General features: G+C 41.2%; 1 protein-coding gene across 2 annotated transcripts in view; it reads right to left on the bottom strand.

Moving 5' to 3' along the window:
• The window catches only part of PRKCA (protein kinase C alpha), a 140837-nt gene that overhangs the window by 41725 nt on the left and 74919 nt on the right, over window positions 1–24193 (bottom strand). For both annotated transcript variants that reach the window (XM_027749708.2, XM_027749710.2), the window contains exons 4-5: window positions 10046–10157; window positions 9221–9349 (exon numbers count right to left, since the gene is read on the bottom strand). In XM_027749708.2, coding sequence (XP_027605509.1) covers window positions 9221–9349; window positions 10046–10157 — 241 coding nt within the window. The remainder of the gene's footprint in view (window positions 1–9220; window positions 9350–10045; window positions 10158–24193) is intronic.

The raw sequence follows: 24193 nt of genomic DNA, 5'->3' as shown, positions 1-24193 counted from the left end.
AGCCACATGAGTAACATTTCTACATCATGGAAGGTTTTATTCTGCTGCACCTTGGAAGAAGAGGTGAATTTTCCTCATGTTGGGAAACCCCATCCCACCCAAACCAGCTGGGATAAAGCTGGGGAGGGAAATTTGGAGCTCACAACTGGGCATCTCAAATCATGCTGGGAGCAGCAATCTCTGGGCTTGTTCTGGACAGAAAACAGCTTTCATTCAGGAATTCCTTTGTGCCAGCCATAGTTTAAGATTGGAATTGTTTCTGGAAGGACGACTGCAAGAAGCTTTGAGGGTGACACGGTTCCCAGGGGATGAAGAAAGTCACCGGAGAGATTATCCTGGATTGAGTGTCCTCAGCTTTCATTCAGGAGGGTTTTTTCAAATTTATCTACCTAACTGCAGAAATCTAAAAGGAAATTTAGGAAACATCAACCTTTAAGCCGTTTAATATTTCTCGATGGAAAATATTTCCTACAAAAATTTGAATTTTAGAGTCAGAGCTAATGCAAAGAAAGAAAAGAAAAAAACTTGTTAGATCTTCAGCAACAGGTTATTTACTGTTTGCTCAAGGCATTCTTCTCCTCTTCCCCCAGATTTAAATGGCATTTCCATATTATAAATAAAAAATCCTTCCCAGGATTTCAATCTGTTGTTTCCCAGCATGGAGGCTGAAAGGCATCCAAGGAACACAGATATTATTTTTATATATAGAATAAGAAGAGGACAGCTTTTGGGCAGCAGGGTATTATTATTGTGCTTTACCAAAGGCCAGTGGAATGAAAGATGATGGTGTTGACAACACCCCTGTTGTAAAAGAGCACTGATTTATAAACCATGGGATGTTCTGCTCCATTCCCTACACACCAGGTGTATTATCAGGGTGATGGAAGCAGCTCTAGGCTGACTCTGTCCTTGCAGGGGATGGAGAGAGTGTTTTAGTGCTCATTGTGTTTTTCCAAAGGACACAACTGCCAAGTGCAAACCTACTCCTGAGCCCCTGTGGCATTTGATGCAGGATGTAGAGGGAAATTTTCTTTTTGGGAAAAAACCCACCAGTGCAACAGGAAAAAAACCCCATAATTTCAAACAGTTTGACCTGCTCTGTTTATTTAATGAGAGATTATTAGGTGTGGTAGAACAAGTTGGAAGGAAGAAACACCAGACCTAACTGGTACCTTATATCCAAAATAGCTGTGGGAAGAAGGCAGTGTCCAGGGATGTGAGTTACTGATTTGGAAGACACTAGTTTATTTGTCAAGATAATTCTCATGCAGAACAGATACTCTGAGGTAAATTAATCAAGGAAATTAGATCGTGGCTGGAAATGAATCACATGAACTTGACCCAACAGTTGATACTGATTAAGTTTCTTAAATTTGTGGTTTTAAAATTACAGACAGAAAATGTTTATGGGTTAAAATTTTAGAATAAAGTGTAATTCTGTTCACTAAGTTTATTGCTCAAATAATTATATCAGAAAAAAAATCACCGTGTTTTAAAAGAACAGAACAGAAACATGCATCTTTCTTGCAAACCATTTCATTTTTAGTTTCCCACAATCCCTGTATGAAGCTGACAGGGCTTTGCAACTGGGGAAATGACAGTTTTCAGGCCAGGAAAATTGTTTCCACTCTCGTTTACTCTGAGTTTGCCCTTTGAGGGTCTTCACACCCAGTGGTCAGCTGGAAAACCATTTGTTCTCAACCCACGAAAAAAACCCAACCCACTCAATATTAAAATTTAGCATGCTGAAAACTATCTTCAAATACTTCTGAGGAATAACATTGAGATTAAATGACTTATTTTAGCTAAGTATTTACAATCCCAAAGGGACCGAGAACCACAAAGCGAGTGCAGGATGAAGTGACAGCTTTCAGTGCAAGCTGCTCTCTCTCATCCTATATTTGGGGTTATTTTGGCTTTTTTTGGTTTTTTTTTTCAGTCCTCTTGTGCATGGTTCTTGTGACTGCACTGCCAGGTTTGGCACATGAGCTGTTACTTCAAAATCCACAGTCTCATTCTTTTTCTCTATCCTGTAGTTTGACATAAGTGAGGAGCAGAACTCTCCACATGTTCTACAGCTTCCCAAAAATACACATTGGGAAGTTCTTCACTAAAATCCCTTGAACAAAATGGATTAATTTGAACATGGCATCTTCAGACTGAGCTTTTAGGTTTCAGTTTTACCTGGAGAGGCTCAGTGTAACAAGCAGAATTTTAAGCAACAGGCTGGGTGGACGCAGAGACATCCTTGGAAGCTCTGCCATGGAGAATTCCCTGGAGAAAGCCATCACTGACCAGCCTGGGTAAACCTGCTGAGCCTAGAAAACAACACTGGCAGCAGGAGGCCACGGCAGCATGTGTAAGATTGCTTCTTTCTTTAGCAGCACACACAGAAAATGGAAAAAAACCCCCACCTCTAAATATAAGAAAGAGAAGCTCAAAGATTAATTGGGAAGGAAAGATGCAACATGTACTAAATACAGGCTGCAGACAAAGTCATTATCTCCCTCCTTGTTTTAAGATATCTGGCCCATTTGTACTTCTGTCTGCATAATTAATACCCTTAGACATCCTTTTCCAACTGACTTAGCACTTCTTTTCCTGAGGAAGCAGCGTGATGATACTTGTGCTGAATGGTGCTTATACAGAATTAGCATCCAAGTGGTCCATCTCCAAGGGTGCCCTATTTTTAACAGGATGGGTCAGGTTTCTCTAAGAGGATTGACACGAAGAAGAGATTTCCCCTCCCCACAAAAGGCACCATCTCTCGTGTGGGGGTGAAAAAGCGAAATGAAAAATAATTCCCTGAAAATAAATCAACTTAACTGTGGCTGAGTGGTGCCATAGCTGTAATGACAGCCAGCAACCTCTTGCTGCCTGATAATTATTAGTTAATTAAACTCAATGCTGTGCTAGGGATGCTACTCTAAATGAGAGATGGTTGAAGTGAGGTGAAGTGGAGCATAACTTGGGCACAAACCTAAAATATAATTTGTTGGTTTTCTGTCGTAACTATTAAGGATGATAACAATCTCTATACTGAGCAAAGCAGCTGCTACAAGTTAAATTTCCCAACATTTTGTCCAGATTGGACTCTTAATGGGGACTGAGAGAGCACACAGACGAACAGACAACAAAGAGAAGTATATACTGAATTTTAACAAATCCCACCTTGCCCAGGTTTTCCTTCTAAAAACAGAAATAGGGAAAAAATGTGCCATTTTCCTCCTTGTTAATGAAGGAGAGATCCTAAATGTCTATTCAGCAGAAAATGGAGACTATTTGATGACTGTCCTATGGCTCTTCTATCACGTGCTCCTTCTAAACCAGCAGTATCCATCCAGGAGCCCTGCCTGGAACTGGAACACCCACTTTCCCAGGAATAGTATAAAGATATAAGAAAACACAGATCTTGTTCTTAGGTATTCATACTTTAAATAAAAATCTAAATAAAACAGAGTGGGCTGGCAGAGAACAACTGACATTTGATGCAAAGAGAAGAAATACAGGCAGAATTCTGAGGAATTCAGAGAGTGGATGACGAAGCCGAAACTTTTTCCATGAGATTGGATAGGTCAAGCCATATGCAGTTATGGATTTATAGCTGCTTGTGGCACCATCAGATAAAATTAGTCATGGGAATGAATAAATAAATGCTTCTGTCCCTAGAACAAAGCTGGATGATTAGCAGCATGAGTTTACTCAGTTCCTTTTCAAGTGAGTCACAGCTACCTTTTTCCTGAATTCCCAAATGTGGATAATAAACCAGTTTAGTGATCACAGCAACCATTTTGTGCCAATCTTTTACCCCCCACAGGCAACTTAGATGAGCAGAAATCTCTCAACCACATGCCAATAACTGTTCTTAGAAGACAATTCCAGTCTCCAATGGTCTGGCCTGGCACAATATCCAGAGAAATGAAGGAAAAGGAAGGCTGTTGTTAGCTCCAAGAGTTAGCTCCAAGTTTCTGTCTTCACACAATAAAGCATTAGTAAATTATTCCATAGTTCTCACTGCCTCCTGAAGAACATTCTAGCCTAAATCCCAGTGATTTGCCCAGTTTTCAGATGACTTAGGTGTATTCTCAGCCAAGGAACTTTCTCCCCAGTTCCTCCCTGCACTCCCCTTAACCACAGTTCAAAAGATTTACCCATTACTGAAAATAGTCTTTCTTCCAATTTGTGGATTTGTACTGTCTGCATGCAAAATCCAAAGCTGCCTCCAGAACTGCTCAGCTTTCATTAAAGATTTATTACGAGGTTTTAATAAAACTCACTGAGTGCTTCCTTTCTGGAGCTGGTTGTGACTCACATGTACAAGTGGTTCCGAAAACAAATCCTGCTTTTCAGACAATTTCCAGTTTCCATGCAGTTCCCATCACTAAAAGGGCTTTCAGATATGAGACTTTTCTCTATTCCATACCTACTCCCCTGCCCAGGTAACATTTCTTTTCATGTCCCTCCTGAGCCCAGTGCTCCCATTACCAGAGCCCTGAAAAATGGCAATATAACGAGCCCTTGCACTGCCCAGGAGATGTACAAGGCACAGATGATTCATTTCCTTGTCTAGAACAAGACAAAAAATGAACCAATTTCGCAGGACACTTTATTTCTCTCTATTTATTAAGATATCCTCTCCTACTAACAAAAAATGTACCATCGTCCCTAACGCTGCTTCCCAAGTTCTTGTGCCTGCAGTAGGTTCTCTGCTTTCAATTTTAACTGGAAATCTCACAGGAGCAATTCTATTTTATTTTTAAAATAAGATTATCTTTGTAAAAGTTATCATTAAGCACCACTGGGTAGGACAGCTGCTTAATGAAACATAAATCTTAACACAAGATGGATCAAATCGCCTGAAAAAGGATTCAGACCATTACATTTCTAATTTTATCTGTATATACACTTACCTAAATATATAGGATTTAGTTAATATTTCTGTATGCATGTAGATGGCCATTTATGAAAAATTAATGTTCTTTTTAAATACCATGCATTGCCTATTTCTTCATGGTAAAGTAAATTTAATGACTGGAATGGGAAGGAAACTTTCTGTTGTTATCAGGGCTGGCATTGCTAAAGGCACAGCTTTTCCTGTAATGACTGCAGCAACCCTGCAGATTCTGGGAATGTCACAAAAGAGATATTAGTGAAGCAAACCATGAGATCTGTGTTTTTTGAGACATTAATAATGTCTCCCACGTGCAAGGAGTTATTTGGGATCCCTTTATAGGCATTTGGTACTAAAAGCTGGTCAAATATCGAGAATATTCCCGTATGCTCCCTTTTAAAATCAGTCGCAGATATTAGGAAGTCAGTGCTAACAAAGACAGACACTGACCTAGAAAATCATAAGTAAAATTACTAGAGTGGTGTGTGTGGTAAGACCTTTTACGGAAACAATTTTTATGAGACCCTAGAAACGTGCCAAAATTCTCCGAGTTTGTCTCCCCAGCTTGTCTGGGCAGAGGCTCCTGCCCCCGTTGTCCCCAGCAAGCAGCGTGACAGGCCATTAATATGCAGAGCCAGAAGGTGGCTCAGCATTCACACACTCCTAAATAATGTGGAGAATGCACGGAGGGGAGCACAGAACTCCCGGGGAGGTTATTGTTGGAGAGCCTGCTCTGTGCTCCCAACCTCTGCAGGGATCACTGCCAGCCCTCCTCTCCTTCCAAATGACAGGAGCATCACCGAGGAATGAAACCAGATTTTCTGTATTCTTGAAGCTTAGAAAAATAGATTTAACCCCCCCTCTGAAAATTCTGGGCTGTGTCTATGTGTGTTTTAACAAGGTTTATGTAGCAGGGGGGTGCATTGGCTGCCAGCAAGTCACTACCACCCTGTCCCTAAATTGGTTCTTCCCTGTCAGCTCCTGTCACATCCAACTCCCAGCCAGTCTCAGGGCACAGTTTAGGGTCCCAATAACGTGGCAGCTTTTTATAAATCAGTGCACCAAATGGGGTTATTTTTCTCACACGGGTTATTGTTCACTCGCTATAAAAATAATCCCAAATATAAAATTAAAACAAAAAAAATCGCAACTGTGATTCAACCACCTACAAACTCGCCCTGAATTATAAGATGGGTCAAGAGGTAAACGTAAGAGTGAGAAAACTTGTAGCACACATCAGGAGGAAGAAAATTCAGTGCAAAAAGCAGAGATTAAGAATAGCAAAAACTGCTTTATTATGCCTAAGAGCAAACCCCCCACGTCAATCCAACCTATGAAAGGGTCATGAACTCAGTGATTTCAGAGATAAGCAATTCAGGAGTGTTTCTATAAAAAGAAAACTACCCCACTGATTTACTTCAAGTGCAATAAATTATTAATATTCAATGCAACTCTCAAGCAAGCAGCTCAACCATTGAAAATAAACCACTGATGTTTAAGAACTTCAACGAAATGAGCACTGAGTGGGGCAGATTGAACAGCCCTGGCAAGATGGTGAGTTTTGGCAGAGTGTAGCAATCCAAAATTCCTACTCATTTGTGAAGAAGTGTTGCAGGATCTCTACAGTTCACACAGAAAAAGCTGCATGTCCGTGTTTATGCACCTGGATTGAAGATCTGACCCAGTTAACTGGAATTAAGTCTGTTTATACATAGGATTGAATCATTCCCACCATTAGTTCAATTCAGAACCTGCCAACTTGGAGATTTTAGATAATCTGACTGAGCCACTGGCCAGCCCCACCTGGCAGAACCCTGCCTTGCCTCCTTCCTAGAATTCACTGGGGGGAAAAAAACCTCAGTCCTATTTACAACATTCCATCAGGAAAATGTCCTGGCTGGGCCTGGGAGGGTCGAGGTGCCCATGGCAGCGATTTGCAAGGTGCCAACCCCAGAGCACGTCTCCTTTGAGCAGCACAAATGTTTTGCATGAGATCAAGGCTGGCTGGGAAGGAACCAGCAGGAGCTAATTAACAACCAAAACAGGGCGCAGGGCAGGGATATTGAGGAATTCAGCTGGAGCAGTTCAACACCTACAGAGTAATTCCTCTGAAAAAGATTCAGACAAGGGCTCAAACCAAACAGCCAATTGTCGATTATTTTTCCTGCTGTTCCTAAACCTCCTGGACACTTAATTCACCTCCTTTCCCAAAGCTAAAGGCAGTGATATTGTGCCTGGCAGCTCTGGGAACTGCATATTCTAACAAAGGTTTTCTCAATAAATATTTTAGAAGCAATGACATTCTAGGAGAAAATTTTTGCATAGCAGTGTGTCCATGAACTACCTGACAACTGCTAATTTCCTTTTCAGTTAAACATGCACAAAAGGCACCTGAAATGTCATTTGGGCTTAGTCTGTATGGCATTTTTTTTATTTAAAGAAACAAAAAAGCAGCTTACTTTCAGAACAACTGTCACTTTCATTTAAAGAAGTTTTCTGAAAGCTTGGAAATGTTGAGAAGCCTCAACCCCAACAACAGCCCTGTAATTGTTTTATACATAACGAGGTTATAGTAAACATTTTTCTTGTCCAGAAACCTACTTAATTGTAGGATGGGAATGTTTTATTTATAAACACAACAGAAACAGCATTTGCCAAGTATACTGACACCAAAAAGAGCAATGAAGAAAACCTAAGAAATGTCTGTAACAATTTGACCACATTCATATCTCAGAGAAGACCTTTTCAAATAAAACTGTGAACTAAAAGAATCCTTGTTTGTGTAATCGTTTTACAGGGCCTCGGTACCACAGAGACTTGTGACAAATGTTTTTGTCCCTAAAAGGATTATAAACCCACTGAATCATCAGAAAATAAGCACATGTTATTTGTCAAATTATGTGTATTACAGCAGAAAGTTTGAGCCATATTTAAGAACCTTGCTGCAGAGCGGCCTAGAATAATGCAAACATTACATTTTGTCACTTGGATGATTTTCAAATTAATTCTCTCTCATGGTACAATTGCTTTTAGAAGCTGCATCACCATCTCTGAAATGCCTCACCACTTTGTGAAACCACCTTCTGTTAATGACAGTACCTTGGACAAATTTCCCCTCCCACGTCGACAGGAAGCGTTTTGAAAAGTTAAGCTACAATTAAGCACCACTTGGGATCTGTTCTGATCCTTTCTAATGAAATTTTATCCAACTTCTCCTTTTCAATGCATTTTACAAGGTCTGACAGGAGAATATGGAGGCATCTGGATTCAGAGAGAACAGAGCCACAGAGAATACAGTGCCAGGAGGAATATTTGCTGGCTCAGTCAGCAGGGAAAATTCAGGGTGATGGTCTCATTTCCTTTATGCTGACCACGAGGGGATGGTCTCTACTGGACACATTCCACAAAGAGGAACAGAGGTGGAAGAAACATCCTTTTAGTGTCTACCAGTCTCTATCCTGTCAGCTGAGCCACACTGAAGCCACACATGACACTCAACATCCACAGGTTGCCAACAAGCAAGAAGTGTCAAGAAACATCAGGAAAACCAAGGGCAGAAGTTGAGATGGTCTAAGAAACCTCCTACTCTGTCCTGGTGTAACTTTGCCCTCGAATTTGATTCCATTTTACAACATCAACCAGGCAATGATAAAAGCACTGGACCCTGTCCTGGATACACAGAATTTTTTCTGCAGCTTCAGCCCCGGACTGGGTCAGTGGGGTGTGGGGGTGTGCAAGTCTGGGTGTGCACAACCAAAAATTACTCATAAATTCTGGGAGAAACACTTCCAAAGAAAAGAACTGCCACCCTCTCTTTCCTTCCTTTCTCTGCCTCCTCCCCATCTTGGTAACCTCAAGCTCAAAGAATGTGAGAATTATGTTTTTTTTTTACTTTATAATTCACTGGGAGCAATATTTGGGACTGAATCCAAGTTGCTTTTGTTTATTCAACACTCTGAAATACAGGAAACAACTCCCCAGCTGATGAAAGTTTAGTGCATCTCTCGTGTTCTGAAGATGATGGGGAACTTCCTGAACAGATAACCAGCCTACTGAGCTGCTTTCTACATGAAAAAAAAAATGACATAAAAGTGATTTTCTAATTAATATTCCAGAGTTTTTAAGGCTATTACCACAGCTTTCATTTTTTTATTTATTTTCATGAACCCCAGTTCTTGATTCCAAGACACTTTGTATGAAACCCTCACACTTCTGAAGGGAAATACTCCATCAGTGGCTTTAACACACCAAGATCTGACCAAGGCACACAGACCCACAGTGGTCATAAATGCATATAAAATCTGAAAAGTTCCAAAATGAGTTGTTTACCTGTTACTTCCAGTTTTTCACCAATGACTTCAGCTTTCAGGTAAATCCTTCCCCTTTTCTCTGTGTGGTCCATGCCACAGAGGCTGGGGACGTTTATCACACATTGCTTATGAACGTTCATGTCACAGGCTGTGGAGACAAAAATGGTTCAGGCACCCATGAGGAGCCAATAATTATGATCACACTGCAAACTCAGAGCAAAGTGAAAGTTAAGACTAAATGCTTAATTGTTGGCCAGACTTTCAGATCACAGCTGGGTGGTTTTCCACCCAATGACGTGGCTACATCTTACAATACATTCTGCAGAGAATAAAATAATCTACTTCAGAAACCTAAACATAACCATTAATGATGTGCAAGGGAAAATAAAAGTGAAGCTGGAATAAAGACTTGCTGGGAATATGACTAAGAAAACAGAGCATTCACGTCAGCATCCCCAACGAACGTGAGTTTAAATTGATTATTAGATTTTTTCTAGCAGGACACTTCCAATACAAATTAAATACAAGGAAAATACTGGACCCTGGCTACAAACTTAACTGAATTTTCAGTCTTTAAGGGTGTATTCAAGAGGCTTTCTCAAAACTGCCACAGCAAAGGCTCTTCAGCCACATCAAGCTGAACGTGCTGCGTTCTCAGCAGCAGAGGTGATTTTCATTAGTAGATCATTATAGTACTGAAATATCCACTTGAAATATAACAGGACTATAAATAGCTGACATTTGAAACACTGTTTTCCACAGAAATGAAGTAAGAGGCTGTTACCCAGGGTTTCCACTTTCTTTCTAAAACCCTCTTTTAGTAACACAGAAAACCTTCACTTACTGTCACACTTCATCCCTTGGTGCAGGAGCCCATAAAGGAGGGACCCACAGTGGTCACAAAAGGTGGGGCTCCCATAGGTGTGGATCTTAAATTTGTGCTTGCTTCTGGGATCCTGGAGGGAAAAAAACAGACAGACATCCTCAAGTCATAAAAAAATACCAGTGACACACCTTTAATATATCACTTCAAATACCAAAAACTTTCCAGCTCTGCAGTTTATGCTGCAGGAAAATACATTTGATTGTGTAGCTTGTTCCCGACCCTCAGAGAGGTACCTGCATTGGCACAGGCACATCTGCCTCAGTTCTTAATTTTCCTCTGCTTTGGTGTTGTAAGAGTGAGTCAGCTCAGAGAACACAGCCTTGTTCCATGATTTATCTGCACTAAAACTTCACTTACTGACTGCACAAGTACATAAAGTTTAATGACAGTGTTCAGCCCGTGGCTGAAGTGTCACAGACTGTCTGTCTGTTTACAGTGTGTCCTTGTCACCACACAAAATACAGCAGGGAAATAACTGCTAATGGGCTGTTCTGAACCACAGTCAAAGGGCTGGAAAATCAGCATCTTACAGAGGGGATCATCTCGAAATGCTGCAACTTTATAATCTACACTGTAAATGGAAGGGAACAACTTCTAACTGTACATGCAGTAAATGTTTTACAGACAATGCTGTTCCCATCTGATTACTGAACAGAGAAACTTATAAAAAGAACATTTTAGCCACCAGCAGCTTGGAAATGTTTCCTAATTTAGAACCAGTGAAAGGGAATACGCTCAAATCAAAAATCCAAAGAATTTTGCTGTTCCTCTAGGGGTAGAGATCCTCTCTGGAAAACCCAAGACACTTAAATAAAAGGAATAAATCACAAATTCAGTATGTTCACCCATTCCACACACATCAGGCTGGAGATGTGCAGAGCTCAAACAAAGGGGGCAACAGCCCTGTCCTGTGCACATCCTCTCCATCCTGACATCCCTGATGGCCATTTCCAGCCCCAAATGTATTTTAGTCACAACTACCACTGCCCAGTCTTGATCAGGAGTTGGGAAGAGCAGCAATTCTTCATTAGAAAACACACTGGGGTTTGAAATGAATCCTTGCTAACATTGTTTTCAGAAAGATCACGGAAATCATGAAATGCCAGGTCTAAAACAGCCTCGACGAATAGACAGCTGCAAAATGAGACATGAAAATGTTTTTCTTCTGATTACATTTTGTATTAATGTGCCTTTATTTGGATAAGAACTGTTAAACTCTCTAACAAATATACTGGTTTTTAAACTTCACCTGCCAATCAAAAGCAAAGCCCAGCATGTAATCCAAGATGGAAAACCTGGGGGCTCTGTCTTCAAAAGGCAAAGATTCCTCCAGTAAAAGCATTTTCTCAAGAAACCTGAGAACTTCTAACAGTAATTATCATAAAAATATGACTATGAGAAGGCAAAATCTTGCCTTCATATTTTAATATTTTGCCATCTTACTCTTTGTGAAGGTTTTTTGTGTTTTGGGAGCATTCTGCATGTGAAATCATTCTGATACTGATTCCAAGTTTTACAATGAATCTATAACCATTATTTTTTCACTACACAGGAAGAAATTGTACAGCATCCAGGATAACAAGTAAAGACTTTACATTAGGAATTCAAATGGAGACTATTTCAATAGCTCTGCCTGTTACACAGCCCGAGATATGAAATACAAGCTGCTAACAACCGTATTTATTTAGTAAACACAGCTAACCCACATGGAGTGACATCCAGGGCTCCACAGAACATCTGTTTCATTATTTATTAAAGATATAGCAAAGGGCCTCGTGGCACAGGGTCATGGGAACGTTGTTTTACAAAAGGGTTCTCTGATGGCTCTTTGACTATATGATTCCAAACAATTTAAACCACAGTTGGGAAGCGAATTCTTCCTTAAATTGTTTTGTTTAGAAGACAGGAGGGGACTTGCTGCCTTATAAATATACCCACTTAAACATTACTCTGGTAAGCACATCTGTGGCTGAGAAGGACAAAAGCTTCCAAGAATGACACTGAATAAACAGAGTTTTAAAGTTGTGTTTAACCTCTGATGGAAGTGGTATTTATGAGTATAAAGTAAATGATACAGAGGGGAAATTATTATAGTGAATGTCTATTAAATACATTGAGCCTGTATATTCTCCTGAAATGATATAACACTACCAAATAATTTCACTCCAAACAACAGGATATCCATGTAATTAAGTTAAGCAGGGGGGTGTGTGGCTAAAAAACGTTGTGACATGTAAGGACAGCTCTGCTGCTCTCACCACAAAGCAACACGAGCTCATGTGCTCCTGTGCCCAATTCAATGTGACTCCAAAATGAAATAAAAACAGTCACAGGAATAAATAAATCAAGTTGAATCAAACTTTGGAGTTGGCCCTGCATGATTCATTATATGTAATTTGAATCATCATTTGCTTTCTATAACGACTGTCCCTTTTCTATCCCTATATGAAAGTCCCTACTGTAGGATGTTTCAAATGAAAAATTTATTATGAATTAATTTTTTTAAGGAGTAGCAAGTAAGTTCTGACTATTATTAGTTATTATTCTCTATGCATGAAGTCATTCCAGGCAGAGCATAATATAAACAGTGGAAAACAGTACCAAAACTACTCCTGAACTGGAAACTTTGTAGAATATCCCTTTCAAAATCCCTTTAATACATCTACATAGAAGAACCTAAAAAACATTTAAAACCTACAAATAAGAGAGTGCACTCTTCATCAGTATTTAATCCTATTTTCTGTTTCAGTCCTATGTTTTTTGATTTTTTTTTTTGTAAATTGAAGTATAGAGGACAACTTTATTTTGCCACCAAGTCTGAGACCATTTAGAGAAAGCCAAGAGATCACTTCTACCCATCACAGATGATAAAACCTTTTTATCTTATTCTTATATTAACAGGGATTTTTCATGCACTTACAACTACCCTTGAATCTATAGTTTGCATTTTAATTACAAGCAATCATATTAATAATAATTAGTACATTGCCAGTACTAATTACTTACATTAACAGCAATTATTTTATTAGTTGTTAACACTTCCCAGTGTTAAATATGCATTAAGGGACTTATGTGAATCATAGAGGAAACAGCATCATCTTTAGTACTTTCTGGCTAAAGGAAAACTATGGAGCTAAAGGAAAGCTCCTGTAAATTTTCTTCAAATATGCCCTTTTCATCGATGTAAACTTTCAATAATTCCCAAAGCAGAGCTGGCAGTCCCGTTTCATAGTAAACACAGGGAGCCAAGCCAGGATATGACAGATGAACTGCCAAATAATGGCTGCTATTTGCAAGAGAATTGAACTTTGCACTAAACTTGGCATAGATTAATTGTGAAACTCTAAAGGGAAAACCCACTTCTGCTTCCAAAACCCGTCAAAGTTATGGAGGGGGAAAGTGGCAATGGGAAAGCAATGGGAAAGCCCTTGTTAAGCAGTGATGAATGATGTGCTCTATTAAAATTCATGTTATTTTCATGCTAAAAAGTGAATTCTGGGCTATGTTAAGACAATCCCCCATTTTGGTAAGTAGAACTGAATGCAATACAGCATAATTAAATGGGAAAGGAAACTGGGCAATCAATAGTAGTGACGTTTAAATATTTGTCTTTGAAAAACCCTTAAACTGGCAAAAATCTGGCCAGTGCTCTGCAATTCGACTGCTTTAGAACAGGCTGGGTTTCAGAGCCTGTAATGACATATATGGGTGCAGCATCCCTTTAAAGACGAACAGAAACTGGGCATCTACAGCCCACACAGCTCTGAAAAAATCAGAATATTATTCATCAGTCTCAAAGCAGAGACAAGATTGCACAGAGAGGGGCAGGCCCAGAGTCCCAGTGAGCAGGAGATCTGGGCTGCACGAGGTGGAACTATCCCCAAAAACGGAGCAGAAACCTTTAAAAAACATAAATCATGAGTTTGCAGAAGTGACTCCCCCAGCCAAGCCAGCTTTGGGTCTGCTCTAAGGAGTTCCTGGAGCCAGGCAGGAATCCAGGCAGGAGTCCAGGCAGGAATCCTGCTGCACTCCAGCAGAGGGAAGCAGAAGAACACGGAGGCATCTCCCCAAACCACACGTTTGTCCCTCTGTCTACTGCCACCGAGCTCTGTCCTGCCCACTGCAGCAGCACTGCCACCATCCCTGCTCCTGCCTTTGTTTAGCACAAATGAATCCATTCCCTTTATTGGAGAGCCATGGAAAGCACCCCCCTGCGAGGAGCCATTCCATCATTTTTGTGGCTCAAAGGAGGGGTGTGCAATAATTGAAAGCTCCTGGTTAACCAGCAGCACATGTCAAACTGTGCTTTAACACATCACAAACCAGCTTATGAGCACTGCATTTCGGAATTCATTCTAAGAGCTCCCTTTTGATTAGGATTTTATTCCCCTTGATAGCAACACTGAACCCGCTATCGTTTTGCAGCCATTAAATCACCACGTTGCTTTTAAGTATAAAATATGCAAAAAAACCCCACTTTGGGTGCTGTTGCACCAGTGGAGATTTTACATTCCAAGCACATCATATCATCCCTTGTCTTTTCATAATATACAACTTGATGGTATGCCCAGCTGTATCCCCAGGAACACGGATCCACCCTGTCCTGGGCTGATCCCACAGTGTGGGCAGCAGGGAAGGGAGGATTCTGCCCCTCTGCCCCCCTCAGGAGACACCCCACCTGCAGAGCTGCCTCCAGCTCTAGGGTCCAACAGCAGAAGGATGTGGAGGTGCTGGAACAAGCCCAGAGGAGGCCACGGAGATGCTCCGAGGGCTGGAGCCCCTCTGCTCTGGAGCCAGGCTGGGAGAGCTGGGGGGGCTCACCTGGAAAAGAAAAGGCTCCAGGGAGAGCTTAGAGCCCTTTCAGTGCCTAAAGAGGCTCCAAGAGAGCTGGAGAGGGACTTTGGACAAGGGATGGAGGGACAGGACACAGGGAACGGCTTCCCACTGCCAGAGGCCAGGGTTGGATGGGATATTGGGAAGAAATCCTTCCCTGGGAGGGTGGGGAGGCCCTGGTACAGGTTGCCCAGAGAAGCTGTGGCTGCTCCATCCCTGGAAGTGTCTAAAGCCAGGCTGGACGGGGCTTGGAGCAACCTGGGCTAGTGGAAGGTGTCCCTGCCCGTGGTAGGGGTGGGACTGGATGAGCTTTTGTTTAGTTCTTAGGTTAAAAGGTGTACAGGGAAAAAACCCTTAAAATATCCAAATTACTTCACTTAGACAAAAGAAAAAAAAATTCCTTAAGCCTCAGTAGCATGAACTGTGGTACTGCTCGTGTTTCTGTTGAAAACAGGGGTGACCATACATTCCATATATGCAAAAAAAATCCAAACTGTTACAAGAGATACGAGCTCACTGTTCCTCCTCACCAACCCCAGAAACTTGCAGGTGTTTTCCTCCCTTTAATACTCAGCCTTTAGACATTTCCTACTGTGACAGAAACATTGAATCCTACATTTTTCTCTGTCCCCCCTCCAAATGTCTTTAAAGTATGGATTGTAAGGAACTCTGCTCCAGCAGATCAATGAAACCACTGCAATTTGTACCGCACATATTTCACTTAAAATAGGTTTGACTTCCCCAAGCAAATATCAAGTTAATAAAACATATTTAAGAAGAACCAAGTGTGGTTTTCTCTCCACAGAGCCAAATCCCACATTCATCCCACGCTCTCCTTGGGCAAATTTCTGTTTCAGTTATGAAAGTCTCCAGAATCCAGCTTTTCTAAACACCTTCCAAGCAGCAACCACAATATCCAGGACCCCACTCAGACCCATGTCTGTTTGAGACACTTTCTTCTGTTTGCTGTTTATTTTCCTGCTGAGATAACAAAACTATTGGTTGGTGACTTATTTGCTGGCACCTTAATTTGAGAAAGCAGTTTCAACCTCGAGGAGCTGCAAGAGCCAAGGGGCCAAATGCTTCTACTGGAAATAACTTCCAGGGCTTAAAATATGGTTTCTGTGATCAGAACTCAGGAGCAAGAACAGTCAAAACTCCTCGTGGAACTGGTCACCAGCTTTGTTCTTCCCTGGCTGAAGGAGACTGAAAGCAAAGGCAATCTGAGACTCTTGGGAATGGTTAGGACAATATCACTTTTTAAAAACAAATTATCAAGTGCTTAAAGTTTGTTTGATATTTCACCTCTCACAGCCACAGCATAGGGAAGTAGAATTAAAGATAAGACTTCTACTGGCTGAAGATTCAAAAATATCACAGGGGGGGCTGAGGGTGGACGGGACCTCTGAGACCCCCGAGCCCAAACCTGGCTCAAAGCAGGGTCCACTACAGAGCAGTTGGGTTTTGCAGATGGTCATGGGGTTACTCCTCCCCAGCAAGATTCCATGGAGCTCCAAATCTACCTGCCAAGCACCCAAAAAACATCTCCTACAGGTTGAGATATGGCTCCTAAGAGCTCCTTCCTGCAGTGGAGGAGGAGAGGAATGACATGACCAGGATGCGAAATCACACACGGACTCTTTCCAGGAACCCTACCTCCAGGCAGGATTTGGAGTGTCAGTTTTTGTTTGGAATGACTCAAAGGAATAATTTGGACAAAGAATTCATTCATTCATTCATTCAATGCACTGACATCTGCAGGATGGGAAACCCTAACACAGTGGTAGGTGTTCAGAGCAGAAGTGGAGTTTATTCAACTCCACAACAGCAGTGTAAGGGAGTGGTGGGATAAGAAAATGAAGACTAAGGAAAATACAGGTAATAAAACCTATGTACGTTAGTCTTTTAGGCTGTCCAACAAGGATGCAAGGGAGGAGAGAAGAGATGGGCTCTAATCCATGCCGGATTTCAGAGATAAGGGAGGGAAGGAGCCCCGAGCTCCTGCACACACTGCTGTGCAAACACTGCTGTGCTCCTGGCAGACCTGCAGCAGCACCTCTGGAAGCAGCTGCACTACAGCAAGGTCAAAATACAACCCATTCCTGCCCGGGTTCAGGGGTAGGAATGACATTCAGAATTGAAGACTGACTCTGAAGTGCGGTAGAAGAAAAGCCTTTCATGATAACAAGTGACAACCCAGCTAAAAATAACAACAAAAATCTCTTTTCCCGTTGCTGTTACTAAGACCATTTCTATTCCTTATTGCTCTGAAAAGAGTTAAGAGGTTCACAAACAGAAAAAAAATTGTATTTAATTAAAACTAACAAATTTCAATCAACTGTTTCTTCTCTACACTTGTATAGAAAGAGGACAACTTGAACACGGTTCAAAAATGATTCAAAGGTCAATTTTTCAGTCCCCTCCTGGAATTCACAGTAAATTATTATTTTTAATTAAAAGAAACAGGTGGTCATTGAATAAACTGCTTTTGATTGCTGCCTTTTGTTCCTGTTCTTCTTGTATAGAATAGAACTGATTGAGTTGGCAAAGGGAGAAAGAAGATCTGCATGACTGTACTCCCAGGGATTTGTAATTTCCTAATTACTAGAAAGACAGATAAATTCGGAAGGGACTTGGTGTTTACTGGCTGTTTTTTCTTCATTCTTTTTTAATGAAGAAACTGCAGGATAATTACCCAAAGTGCATAAACAAAAGATCCTGTTAGAAAATCATTCACGAGCAGGAGAAATGGAGAAAGATTTTGTTTCAGACACAACTTAACATCACATTACCATGTGGAAATCATTTCAATAAAGACAAAGTCCAGGGATCTGGATTCAAAAGGAGTACTAGAAAAAGAGAGACACAACTGCATATGGCTTGCTTAAAAACCCTAATTTATTAGTTTTAGTATTTTGTCATTTGTTAATTAATTTGTTGAAGATGTACTTTTTGACACAGAGCATCCTTTACACCTTGAATGCCTATTAAAATATATAGTTTAAACAGATCAGCTGGAAAAAGTAATTTTAACAAATTCCTGCTGTAAAGGAGAGTATTGATATTGAGAGGTACAATATGGTGAATTGTTCAGGATTCCAGTTACATTGTAGTTTCTGTGCTTCCCAAAGGAGCTGCAATGTGGGTGGGTGCAGTGCATCATTAATGTAATATAGGATTTAACACCAACAGGTAATGTTGTCTGTTGTCACTGTGTGACAGCAGGTTGCAAGAGAATTATTTTACATTAACATAACAATAATTCCTTATCAGTTCCTAAATATTTAAATATATTTCTGTACAATACCTCCTCATCAGTTCTTAAATATTTCAAAATATTTCATTACTGGCCGACTTGTTCATGCTAGACATGATATTACTTATTTTTCCCCCCATTATCCTCAGCTGGAGCTCATAATATCCTTTCTTTCAGTCACTGAAAGGGAAAATGGAATGAGAAAGGCTGAAAAGCAACTTCACCTGAAATGCCCCATTTCCCTGTAAGAGCAGCGACCCTGAGGGCAGAGGTATCAGGTCAAGCAATCCAACATCTGCTGTCATTTGAGCACTGTTCATACAGGGAAGTGGTACATATTTATCCAAGAATAAGGGGGAAGCGGGAATGGCTCCAGACACCCTTTCAGAAGCAATTACAGCCCAAAGTCGAGTTCACTGTTGGCACTTCAAGGCTTCAAAAAGCCTCTTTGTGACCCCAAACTTGCTGAGTGCTGACAGAAGCCAAAACCCAACGAACTCAAGCTCTTATTTGTAGAGCCAAACCTGCCCTCAGTTAGTTCTGTCTAAGGTGGTTTGAACAAAGGTCTTGACAATGTATGAAGTGATAGATTTGAGCACAGAACCGTGAGTTGATTTGCCAAAAAAATCCCCGAGCGAAGGAGCAGCGGCGCTACGAGTGCGGAGAAGGGAGGCAGTTTGCTGAGCTGCTGCTCTTCCTCTGAGCTAATTCAATATGCAAGGCCCTGAATAATAACTGGTTTACATTTCCCACACCTCCGTTTTCCCCTCTAAAATGGTGAGGAACCCACCAATTTATAAAGGCACACCTTACTTGTTCTCACTAAAGCCTTCTGCACCTATTTAGGCAGCACCTTCTCTTCTCCCCACCTCCCACAGCAGCAGCTGCACGCTCCAGCACACTTCCCAGGAAAGACACTTCTATGTCTGGATGTATTGCTACCAAACAGGAACGTGCAATATCCATATATACAGCAGCATATGGTTCAAAATCTGCAGCCAACCCCACTAACTACTGTACAGATTTGTTTGAGGAAGCCGAGCCCTGCGGGAGGGTGTTCCCTGCACAGCGAAAAGGAAATCCAAGGAGAGGTTGGTCTGTCCCAAGGAATTACATAGAATCGTGGAATATCCTATGATACACACCCCAGAGCTCTGCTTCTCTCCTTTACCTTTAGTTCAAGTAAAAACTGACACGTACATCCTTGTGTTTTTGGACACACTCACTGGAATCTTGCACTGATACCTGTAAATCACATCCAAGTTAACAAATGCATTTAAAAATTTTCCCGTCCATTACAAAATGACTCATTTGTTTATTCTGGTATAACGGCAAAACTGTGCTGAACTGAGCAGAAAATCACCGATTTTTGAAAACTCTGAGGAATTTTTTCTTCAAAATCAGTCAGAATTTCACAGCTCAGCCACTCCCTCGCACAAGAACCTGTGGGCTGTCCTGCTGCTCCCCATTTGACAAACTTTATTAGAGACAGACAAGAATTTGCAACACCCAAGCAAATTGCCTTTAAAGTTACTCACTGAATAATTCATTATTGCCTGATATTTTATACATTGGTTAAGCACCGAGAAAAAGGCAGGAAGGAGGGTAAAATATGCATAATTTAAACCGACTGTCTCATTTCTGTTCTTCATCTCAGTTCTGTCATTTCAGAAGTACCAACATTCCAACCTATAAACCAGGCAGATATGCCACAAAACAGGCAGAAGTTTGCTCTCCAGAGACAAAAAATCCCATGGAATGATTGCACATATGAATGATATAAATGACTGCAGGATTTCCTTCAAATATATTTATCTCCAAATCCACACCTCGGTGTGAAAAACGCTGCTCTCAATAAATCATAGCCAGGATCCCACCATGGAGGATACTCAGGCACAGAGTCCTTGAATGATCTTTTACATTGTATAACCACTGAAACACTATTTATTTCTGCATTGAACAGATGTTTTTTCCATATGTCTAAATAACCCTTCTTCAGAAAAGTAACTCAAGCACATTAGATTTTGCAGACCAAGGAATACAGGCATCAGACTTGTTAGTATTTATAGGACATTTGGTATCTTTTCTACAGCAAATTCAGTATCTTCTCTCTGGAAAAAGTCACTAGCCCTATTCCTCTGAGTAAATAGGCATCTAAGAGGGGATGTGCAAGATGCTCTGACATTAGGTTTTGTGCTCGAGTCCTGACCTTACAATGGCAGAGATCCCAGACAAGCTGTCTAGTCCATAACATTTTTCCATGGCGTTGTAGCAGTTGCTATTTATTAGCTGGTTAAAAACTCAGAAAACAATACAGAAACTTGAAGAAAAAGTTAACAGCACCCAGTAAACCTCTGAGAGAATGACAGGCTTTTAGCAGAGCCTCCTGATTTGCCAGCTTTTGGCAGCTCTGTTTGTGTTTTAAACCCCAAACCCGATGCTACTATCAGGCAGAAAAGCGTTTCGCTGCTCCCACAGCTGAGAGCACACTCAGATTAAAAATAAGAACTGACACAAATCTGCTGTCCCTTGGGCAGAATGTGACCCTTTTGAGGTTTTCTAATCAAAAATGTGAACGCAATAAGGACTGTTGTAATCACACCAGGGCTGGAAGCCCTGGAAGAAGGATTTCCTCCCGGCTGCCGTTGCTGTGTTGCTCCGGAGGCTGAAGGAGCCTCAGCTGCTTCACAGCATCAGGAAAGGTCCTCACAGCATTTAGCAATGAATAATAAAATCGATGAATATTTAATGTCTGGCAATTAACTGTGCACTGTTCAAAGGAGGAAAAAGGAAATACAGAAAGGCTTCACCGAACCATTTAGTGACAGTGCAACATCCTCCTCCAGCCTCGAGACCAACCCACAGACAGAAGTTCCAGTAATAAGCCTTTTTCCATCTCCTTCTTTAATGAGAGTGTTTTTCTCGAGGCTGTTGATGGCAGAGGAGCTTCCCAGATTCCACTGAAGGCTGTGGCTTTGGAAGGATGCCTGCACAGAAGCCCTTTGCTGGCAGAGTGCTTCCAACAAAGGGAAGGCGAGTTTAGACTCTGACTTTTTATTTCTCAAGAATCACTTGTGGGTGAGAACAAACCTCAGCACTGAACACCTACACCAGGGCACCATGAACCTCTACAAATACTTGGAATTGGGAACATGAACCAAGGCCAACATTTCCAGCAACTCTGATTGGAACAGTTCTTGAGTTTACAGGTCAAGGAAGACCCTTCAGGGCACATTCCTCTTCCTCCTCTCTGGCATGAGAGGTCCCAGCCAGTGGAAATAAATGGTGTCCTAAATGCTGCTGTGCATGCCATCCATCACTGACAAAGTTCATCCTCCTGAGTGCTGCCAGTTCTATTTTACATGGAAAATGTATATGCAAGAGCAACAGGCAAAAAAAGAGTGAAAAAAGAAATAAAAAGCTTTAAATGTAATAAAAAGAGTAAAAAATAAGTAGCTTTTTTTTTTTTTCTTTTTTACATTTTCTTAACAAAGGGGAAAAGTTGTGCCATTTTGGCTCTATCCTGGTTTTTGAGTTTTTTTTTATTTCAGATTCAGTCACTAAACACGTCCTGAGAGTCCCTGCAATGACATCTGTAATTACAGCTGTAATTAATTTGCCAACATGAGGCAAGTCAGGATGGGCACTTGTCTGCTCATTGTATCATGTACCTCTTAGAGTCAGTCTTTAGCTGGGAGCTCTGCAGGCTGATATTTCCATGGAGGAAAGAAAAAACTGGAAAGACCTTCTGTTGTATTCCTAAAAGGTATTACAGAGCAATGTTCATCAGGATTACAGAGCAGCATTCTGGAAAATTGCTTGCATGTATAGCAGCAGAATAAGTGCATTTTTCCTCATCTGCAAGTGATGTAATTTTTTAAAAGAAGAAGAAAAGAAACTGCTCTTCCTCTCTAATCCCAATATACAGATTAACAGAGGTTTTTTTTAGCACGGCCTGCTAAGCCTTTGTAAGGCTGCATCCGAAACAATTATTAAAATTAATCCCAGGTACAAATGGAGTTGCACAATATTAATCTTGCTGAAAAAAAAAATCTGACGTGACAAACATGTAGAAGACTGACATGAGGAGCAAAGGACGGAAAAAACCCAATCTTTGCAAAGCAGTTTTGCTAGAACTGGTGATGGGGTCACATGAACATTCCTGCTGTCACTCAGATGTCCATCTTTCCTTCTGTGGTGGCCACCCCGGCAACATTTTGGACATTCACAGCCTACCAGGAAGAAACTGGAATAAAGCAAGGTATTTCTTCAGTTGAAGGTAAATCTAAATATAAAAACCCGGGAGAAAAATCCCTCTATAATTGACTACCCCGTGTGCACAACATGGAAAAACTGAAATGCAGAGCAAACATCTATGAATTGGCAGCCAGAAATTTCATTGTGTCTTCAAGAGTCCTTAAGAAGACTCACTTCATCACAGAAAAGGTCTCCTCATCATTAAATGAAACAAACCCAAGGAAACAATAACACATGCCCTCCAGATGAACTTTCACATTTCAAAGAAAACAAACGGTCCCAGATAATACTTTTACAATGTACATAATCTGAGTTATTAGATGGCAACATAATGCAATTAGCATGACGTGGCTTAATGCTCACATAAATCCTTCTGTTACAGCTGATATTGAGAATTTCATACTGAGGAAAAAATACATTTCCTGCATTGTTCCTCACTGGGCCTTTGGCTTTTGATAAAAAATACGTTAAGGGATGAATTTCAGGTTTGCACTGAAGGCTTTATCTGTTAAAAAAAAAATAACCATGTCCTGCATCAAGCAGGCAGAGCATTTTTCTTCCTATTATCCCATGGATTGCATGCCTTGCACAACAGAGCTACAGTTATGGTGCAAAATGTCCTGTAGTCCCTCTGATCCAAGACTAACATTGAGTATCTCTTGATAAGACAGGCATGTGGTAAATCATTCCTTTGGGAAGTGGAGAGGACAGAACATGCCAAGATGTAGGACTGAGCCTCCTGTGACTGCCACAATCCTGATCAGATCCATGGCAAGTCCATCAAAGTCATGGAGGGGTTGTAACAACAGAAAAAATTTTAAAAAATTACAAAAATAAAATATCTTATTTTTCCCCCTTGCTACAGTGAACATCTTAACCTCTTTCCTATAGTCTGCACATTTCTGTTCAGTCAAGATCACACCTGAGTGCTAATGCCAGTTAGATTTTAGCTGGAACTCCCTACCTTGCCCTTTATGGGATTTATGACCAGCTCTAACGCCTTGAAACAGTCACAGGGACGATGACAAAGCACTTGTCTGCTCCAGCAGACTCAGCCCTTGCAAGTGCTGCAGGAATTTGACCATTTTTGAAGCCAAAACTGGTCGCTGACTTTGCACCTCCCACCCTTCGGATTAATTCCAGACAAATAAATAATGTGGGGCAGAACCTATAGAAGGGCAAAGCTCAGTTCAGCCCTCAGGCACAAATCAGTGTTTTATAAACACAGATCCTGCCTCATGAATGACACTTGCTCTGCCTGCACTGCAGTGCTGGAGCTGCTCAGGATGAACTGTTTAACCACTTCCTGCAAATCAGCTGTTGGGAAAGGAAGGGCCACACTTTGGAGATCTGATTCAAAGGAGTTACCTGGGAATGTGGAACATCCCTTCGTTCCAAGAAAATGATAGAAACACAAGTCTCAGAGGAGATCAGGTCCATGAAAGGAAAAGTTCCTTCTAATTTATCTGGTGCCAGGAACACCACCAACAACCCCCACGGTGCCTTTCATCGTTCCTGCTGTCACTGGGAGCAGCACCAACCCCCCTGTGCCCTGGGGACGAGGCAAAAGGCTCTGATCCACTGCAACAAGGGCTTATTCTGACAGGCAATCAAAGCAAAATCCAATTCAACTCCCAAGCCAGGAAGACTTTTCCTGCACTTTTGCCCATTCCTTTATTGCTGTGCCTTAAGACTCTCCCCCAGTGGACACAGCATTGCAGCAGGGTCTCATTTAGCATTAAACAACCTGCCCTGGGTTA

Source organism: Pipra filicauda, unplaced genomic scaffold (assembly GCF_003945595.2).
Source record: "Pipra filicauda isolate LSUMZ 115617 unplaced genomic scaffold, ASM394559v2 scaffold80_size11013439_pilon, whole genome shotgun sequence".
NCBI classification, from domain to species: Eukaryota; Metazoa; Chordata; class Aves; order Passeriformes; family Pipridae; genus Pipra; species Pipra filicauda.
This window is presented reverse-complemented; position numbering and strand designations above follow the sequence as displayed.